The following is a 7,935-nucleotide window of genomic DNA, read 5'->3' on the forward strand; positions in this document are numbered from 1 at the left end:
CTGCCCACATCGTCTTCGATGTGGGCTTGAGGTCAAAATACACAGGCCCTCTGATTAATGGTCTTTTTTTTTTTTCAGTGGATTTTTTAAAAATGTATTTTGTTCAGTTTTGGGTAGGGATGGGTATCGTTTAGGTTTTATCCGATACCGGTGCCAAACCGGTACTTTGAAATGGTGCCGGTGCTCAAACGGTGCTTAAAGAATGGAAAAACAAAATTGGTCCAAAAACCTCTCATGTTCAGCTGTTTTTTTGTAAAAAGATAACAATGTTAGCCTTTTCTGCAGCTATGGGGCATATATGGCATCACTCTTGGCTGGAAGCAGCTTAATCAATGGGAAAAACACAAACTTTGTCCAAAAACCTCTCATGTTTAACTGTTTTCCACTTTTTCTTTGGTCATTTTAGCCTTTTTGTCCAGGGTGAAGGGAGTATCTGCCATCAAACAAGAAGACAGCCGCATGTAGCTATGATGGTGTTTGCTAGTTCACCTTACATGCATTAATGTAATAATGTGGTTAGCCTACTCAACGTAAATTACACACGAACAACATTAAGCTACTCACGCAGAGAAGAACAGCTGCTGCTGCATCATCATCCTCATCATTTCTGCTACACTGGCAGGGCTAGGGGCCAGGACTCTCCTCTTCGGGTTTTTGGGGGATGTTGCTAACTCCGGGTCCGATAACAGGCACCACACCCGCAGTAGATGTGCTCGATGTGAGGTCTCGCAGCAAGCTATTAAATACGGCGCATTTCTCGGCTTTTAAAAAAAACGCTATGCGTCGCCAGGTGTTTCATCAGATTTGAGGTGTTACCTCCTTTGACAGTATCACAGTATCAGCTTAAAGCACTTGTTGCAGCTGCTGAGTTTGCATCTTTTGCTGTGAAGTACAGCCAGACTTTTGACCGCTTCGCCTTGGGCATTTTTAATCTGTAGCTCTGCTCTAAAAGAACGTACGTACCTGGACCCGCCTACTATCCTCGGAAACGTAAAATGATTGGCTAGAATCTAAAGTGTATCATTCCATACCAGTTGGTGGCGGTAATGCACCTTTCAGTTGCCATCATGGCACCGGATACCGGTACCCATCCCTAGTTTTGGGTGATATTTGCTATTAAACATAGTTTAGCCTCTTTTTGTGTTACATTCGTGTTCATTTGCATTAGAAATGTTAAAAAAATATTATTTTGTGTAAGTTTCTAGCTGTATTTTGCCATTAGAAATGTACATTTTGTTTTTTTATTATTTATGCTGCTGTGTTATTTCACAAAAAAAAGATGAAATTGTTTTCGTCCTTTTTGCTCCTTGTTGTAAAATAGTGTTTTTGTTGTTTTTCCTGTCTGATCGTTTCCTCTCTGAAGCAAGCCAGTGGACAGCGAGGATCAATCGATCTTTATACCAAATAAAAGCTGCGGTGACGGCTTCCGGCTGCGGGAGGGCGTCCACTTCCACATGTACGTCAGCTCGTCGCCGTGTGGAGACGCTCGACTCAACTGCCCCTACGAGACCACAGCTGCATGTGAGAGGAACACATTTAGATTGTTTAAGTAAAGCCTCTGTGCATCATTTGCAAAGCTTCTGACCACATCTTCTAAATACTCCCACGTTACACCTCTGCTGATCCAGTTGCACAGGCTCCCCATAAAATTCAGAATCCACTTTAAGATTTTGACTTTGACATTCAGGGCTCTGCATGGACAAGCACCAGATCTTTTACATCAGTACATCCCCAGCAGGTCCCTGAGGTCATGTGATCAGGGCTTCCTGGTCGTCCAACATACAAGGCTGAAATCAAAAGGCGATAGAGCGTTTGTAACTGTGGCCCCCAGACCTCCTTCCTTTAAGCCTGAGATCTGTGGACTCATTGGTTTCATTTAAAAAAACAGCTAAAACCATCTTCTTAAACTTGCTTTTGGTTGATTTCTGTTTTTATGTTTTAGTTTTTCTGTGAAGCACTTTTTGATTTCTGTCTTGAAAGGTGCTATACAAATAAAATTTTACTTACTTACGATTTTTATTATCGTGATGATCCTACAAGAGCCCATTAGAGGTCCATTAAATCAATTTAAAAAGTGGAAAAACATGAAAATCATCTGGATGCTGATTCTGTTGCGTTATCAGATCTAAAGCATCCAGATCCGGGCTTCAGGAGACAGGAATGATGAACAAAAACTAGAAGAAAACTGAAAACACTTCAAAAGTCTCAAGCATAAAAGATCAAAGCTGAAAAACAACAGCACAGGGAAAATACAGGGAGTGGATAATTAGGAATAAAATAATATGAACCAGAACTGCAGGCTGAAGTGACAGCTGAACGAGCCCAGGTCCACAAACAGATCGTGTTAACAGGTGGGAACAAACAGCAAAGATCAAACAAGGAAGGTGGAAGCAGTGCGAGCAGGGCGCACAATCAAACAGAGGGAAACAGGATGTTATGGTCCTAATCAGCTTACCCAGTATCCAAGTGTTGTTTTTCTAATTTCCTTTGAGATGCTTGATTTACTTCGCACTTATATTGCTGAGTATTTTGTTCTATTTAGTATACGTAGTTCTGATCCTGATTACTAGCTGCTTTTCTTTTGTGCCAAGTCTCTTACATTAAATTCTTGTGTCGGTGCTTTCCCGGTTTAGTTTTGCTTCCTGTGTCTCATCTTGTCTGATTCAGTTCAGCTGTGTGTTGTTTTCCCAGCTCTCTCCACTCTACTGTCATTGGCTGTATCCCAATTCAGGGTCTGCAGCCTTAAAGTACGCAGCCACAACAATCCTCAAGGGCCGCATACTCAAAGACCGCTAAGGCCGGAAGTGCGAGGCTTGTGAAATGGGACGGTCTAGCCTCCATTGCGCTACCCAGGTTGCCTAGCAACCATGATACTAACAGCTGGAAACGTTTCATACAGCTTTGTTTGACAGAAATGAAGGAGAAAATCTTCTGTTCATTTGTTTGTTTGTTTCTACATGAGCTTTGATCATTCTCTGTAAGATTAAGCTCAGCTATTGAACGGCGTATATTTTAAAGTAAAGGCTGTAAAACCAAGTTAGTACAAACGTCACTAACGTCACATAACTTTGCCGACATGTGGCCAACAGTAATGTTTTAATGTTCTTCATTATTAAACATTTGCACATAAATAAGTGGCATAATATTCAGTACTTAGTTTACTAAGTTACTCTTCAGGCGCCCCTCATCCGCCGTTTTTTTTCAGCAAAATTATCCACACCCACCGCCGCGCTATGCATATGTTGGGCCACGAAGTCTACACCGCCACGTCCTTAAAATTCAGGGAAATGAAGGACGCATTTGAGGGCCGCATTTCGAGCAGCCTTAGAATTGGGACAGCCTTCGTCGCGTCGCGGTGATGTAATCGGCCTTAAAATGCGGCCTTTAAGGCTGCAGACCCTGAATTGGGACACAGCCCCTGTCTCCCCATGTCCTTTCTCAGTTCTCCCTGCCCTGGTGTTTCCCTGCCCCCATGGTTTAGCACTAGTGTGTTTTCCAGGTTTTTGTTTTCCTATTTTGTTCTTAATCAGCCTCCAGCCCATAATAAACAGCTCGCCCTCCTTTAATCCTCCCTGCCTTTGTGTCATGTGGGACAAGCTCATGACACAGGAAGTAAAAACTGCGTGATTTGAAACTAACGATTTGGACCTTTTGTAAATGTTTTTCTTTAGCAGAGATGATGCTTCTGTAAAATACTTTCTTCTTGTGTCAGATCCCAGCAGGAGATTTCGCTGCCACCTCAGGGTGAAGGTAAAGGGAGGTGAGGGGACGCTGCCCATCACGGCACGGAGAGCCAATCAGAAATGGGATGGCTTATCGCCGAGCAAACCTCTCGTTACCATGTCATGTACAGACAAACTGGCAAAGTGAGTTATATTAAAGGCTCAGTGTAGTTTATTCATTATGTTTCTTTACTGCTGTGCTTTCACTTGTGTCACCAACACAGTGGTGTGGTTACCTCTGCAGGTGGAGCGTTGTGGGCCTCCAAGGGGCTCTCCTGTCTCACCTGGTGGAGCCGGTTTACCTCCAGAGCCTAACAGTGGGCACGCTCAGCCACACGGGTCACCTGGGTAGAGCTCTGGCACGCCGCCTCGCGCCCATCAAACACCTCCCCTTCCCCTACAGACGACAGCAGCTGCTGCTCGGCTGTAAGTTTAAATGATGATGATGAGGAATGAGCCAGAAACCACAGCTCAGGTCTTCTGACACTTAGGGGAGGTCCTGAAGCTGTGCAGAAGTGGGTTCTTAATAGGTCTGTGAAGGTTCTCAGTCATCCAGGTCATCGTAGTCAAAGGAGCTTGCAAAGAAAAGCGTCTGGACTTCTTTAAGTTGCTTGAAGACGTTTCACCTCTCATCCAAGACACTTCTTCAGTTCTAAGGTCAAATGGTGGAGAGTCCCAGATTTAAACCCAGTGGGAGTGTCCCCCCACAGAGGGACACTCTGTGGGGGGACACCAGTCAACGTGATGATCCTCTGATCGCCTGAGCCAAGGTGTGAAACTGGGTGTGGGTCCCAATCAGCCAGGGTTTCGGGTGAGCTCATTGTGAAACCTGGCCGCACCTTATCATGCGAATTCCTGAGGTCAGATGGCCCAGGATGTGAGTGGGCGTTAAGGCGTCTGGGTTCTTAATAGCACTAAATATGCTACGAAAAGTACAAAAGCCGAGTAGTTACCATGAGCAATAAGAGGCACTAAAATCTGAAATGCCATCACCAATCAAAGCTCTAAGGTTGTCATATTAAGAAAAACACAGGTTAGCAGAGTCTTGTGATGCCCATTCACTCTTCAGTATTTTCATTTTTTGACTCTAGGGTAGCTTGGCATGATTCACAGGTCAAAATAATCCTTATTTGTCTGGGCTTCAGTCCAGTCTGATGTTTAATGGGAATCACAGGTTCATGTCTGAGATGATCATGTTAGGGATTTCACCTCTGCTGACATCATAATATTTGAAATATGAATTTGAAACCTTTAGGGAAATTGTGCTTGGTTTAAACTGAACGTGTACCATCCATCCATTTACTTCCACTTATCCAAAATTTGAACGTATGGAGTAAATTTCATTTGAACAGATGCCATTAAATGTAACATTTTATATTGTACTTATGTAACAAACAAGTCTTAGCCTGATGTTTTCGAGATGTCTGAAGCCTGTTGTCAGAAATGTAAGAACCAGCCTGTCTACTCAACAATCAAGAGGAACACAGCCTGAAATAAACTCTGTGCACCTCAATCAGAGGGAGCAGATTAAAATTAAATATGCAAATCAAGATATTTGCGATTCAAGCAACAAAAGAAAATCCAGTTGAGCAGAAGCTTTGTTTGTATGATATGCATAATCATATCATCGGAAGCGAGATTATTAGGTCCAGGTTGGACAGTGGGTGCATCAAATTTACAAAAAATCAGTGTTTTCAGGAGGAAACTTCTACAGGTATGTGTTTCCATGTTTGCCACGCAGGTTTGAGCAGCAGGGACGCCCGGCCAGCAGGGAAGCCTCCCAACGTCAGCGTGAACTGGAGCTGCGGTGACGGAGGCTGGGAGGAAATCAGCACCTCCACAGGGAGGAGGAAGGACTCAGGGACGCCATCGCGGCTCTGCAGGCGCTCGCTGTTTGCCCGCTGGCTGAGGCTGCAGCAGCAGGTGAGACAATCGCAGAGCTGAACCAGTGAAATGTTGCACAGCTTCAAACGAGGAGACACCCCAGTCGGTCAGACGAGCTCAGCGCTCATGAAGAATTAGGGTTTGATCACATGGATCTATAAACCTGCATTTTTTCTAGTGACCAGCAGGGGGCGGCACCTCTGGTTCTTATTCTATAGACGTCTGTGGGAAAATTACCCACTTCACACTTGACTTGTGTATTCAGTAAACATGTTCATGATGGGATTGTGGTATTAAATGGTAGCTCCGGGTCTTATTTAATGTAATATGATGCTCATTTTGTAAATTGTGCTCATTATTAGTATTCAGATGGATGATAAAGCTCAGTATGCTTTAGGGGGCGCTGTTTTATTCTGTTAAACTTAAAACTAAAGACTGGGACCATAAACTCTGAGGTATTTCTTCTATACAGCCCCCTGCTGACCATTCAAAATAACGCAGGTTAAAATGCTTTTTTATAGAAGTGAAATAGGGGGAGCTACAGTGTGCTGCAGATGGCCTTCTTTAAAAACTGTCTGTAAATGATTATTGAAGCAGCACTGACTTATTCACATCATCACATGACATGAAATGATTATAAATACTAAAAGCATGCTGGTAAATTAAAGCACAAGTCACAGAAGCATGAATTTCTTAAGCTGAAATCATCTGAGCTCTGCCTCAGACCAAAGCCATCTACATTATAATGATGTCTTTGAAAGAGAGGTCTAATTTCCTCTGTGAAATTAAAATATGTATGCAGAATGCACTGTGTTGAACCAAATGGCTTCAGTTTAAAGTTTGATGACGGCAGCCGGAGTCGTGATTATTTAAAGAAGCGTCTGAAATCGCTGCAAGAAAAGACAAAGCCACGGCCCAAGAGAGAAAACCCACACTTTTAGACTCAGTTTAAAGAATTAAAATGAGGAGAAATAACCTCAGAGTTTGCTATGGATGTGTGATGGTGTGGACGTGCTGGGAGACCAGACAACAAACAAACACATAACTCTCTATAATGCTTTATTATCATTGGTTTGAAGGGAAACTCGATCGCTCGCACTCCAGCTGCATCAACACAGATCTCGAGCGAAGGCTCTAAATGAATCAGCTCATAGACGTATTAGAACATTAAAAGTGTTTCCAAGTGCAACAATCGCCGCCCTGCATCAAAAACGGCTGCAGTGCAATTTACAAAAACTGCAGGGTGGCTCCGAAGCACACGGCCAGATGCTGAAGTTGTTGAAAAACCAGGAAAGATCGCTCATAGCACTGTGACGGTATCACACAATATCAAATCTTTTACTGTTCTGAAGCTGTTTGTCCCACTGAAGGAATACAGACAATGTGCTTATTTAAGCCTAACGAAATCTCTTGTAGCAGATCAGCCCAACTTCACTAATCCTCCGAGCATCACTGGTATTTAGTTTTCTGGCTTCGTTTATGTCTGAAGTCATAGCAAGCAGTGTTGGGAAGGTTACTTTTAAAATGTATTCCATTACAGAATACATGCCCCAAAATGTATTCTGTAACGTATTCTGTTACGTTACTCAATGAGAGTAACGTATTCTGAATACTTTGGATTACTTAATATATTATCATGCTGTTTACAACTACATGAATGTACTATTGCTGTGATTTATTACTGTTACTGAAGGTCCGCGGCTCCGAACCGTAGTAAAGGGACCTCTGGCTAATACGGTGGGTTCTGTGTCGTAGCTGAAAACTAGCTTTACTTTGTTGTCTGGGTCAACTTTGCTAGCGAGAGACAGAGAGAGGCGTTGAAAAGCTGCTCCAACGGAACTTATTGTTTTGGAGGAAAACACGAACACGGTGTACAGTCGAGTCTTACAACTGGGCTCGTCAGGCTCTCTTCTTGGCTGCAGTGGTTATTATTATATTTACATGCTTCCAGCTCCCGTTTTTGCTGATGACAGCTCGTACTTTTCCTTTTTCTCCCTCCCTCGCTCACAGACACATAACGTGTATGGCAGTCCATTCTCCCTGCAGCACGGACTACACTGCCTATGATGCTACATTCTTTAGAGCTATGCTTGTAGCATTCTGCCTATTAGCTTAGCACAACAACAACAAAGAGGCCTCTCTCACCCAGGAAACACGCAGAGAGAGAGCGTCACCCTGTAACCATGGCAACCGTAACGCTGCCGCCTGGAACAACAGAACGTAGCTGTCAAACAAAACCCAAACAGTCCTGACCCGCCACAATATGAAACAGGAAAGTACCGCCGTGTAATCCATTTATTTCAACAAAGTAACTGTATTCTAAATACCA

At 43.4% G+C, this 7,935-nt stretch overlaps 1 protein-coding gene across 2 annotated transcripts in view; it reads left to right on the top strand.

The window, feature by feature from the left end:
- The window catches only part of LOC146497173 (inactive double-stranded RNA-specific editase B2-like), a 57,916-nt gene that overhangs the window by 44,332 nt on the left and 5,649 nt on the right, over positions 1–7,935 (top strand). The window contains exons 6-9 of one of the 2 annotated variants that reach the window (XR_014870616.1): positions 1,364–1,521; positions 3,713–3,866; positions 3,967–4,252; positions 4,635–5,396. Coding sequence is in view for 1 of the 2 variants with exons in the window: in XM_085140657.1 (XP_084996783.1) it covers positions 1,364–1,521; positions 3,713–3,866; positions 3,967–4,148; positions 5,464–5,645 (676 nt within the window). In the remaining variant the exon portion in view is untranslated. Of the gene's footprint in view, positions 1–1,363; positions 1,522–3,712; positions 3,867–3,966; positions 4,253–4,634; positions 5,397–5,463; positions 5,646–7,935 lie in introns of those variants that run through there. The other variant, XM_085140657.1, reaches the window with a different exon arrangement.

The sequence above is a fragment of the Neolamprologus multifasciatus genome, chromosome 18 (assembly GCF_963576455.1).
Source record: "Neolamprologus multifasciatus chromosome 18, fNeoMul1.2, whole genome shotgun sequence".
In the NCBI taxonomy this organism is placed as follows: Eukaryota; Metazoa; Chordata; class Actinopteri; order Cichliformes; family Cichlidae; genus Neolamprologus; species Neolamprologus multifasciatus.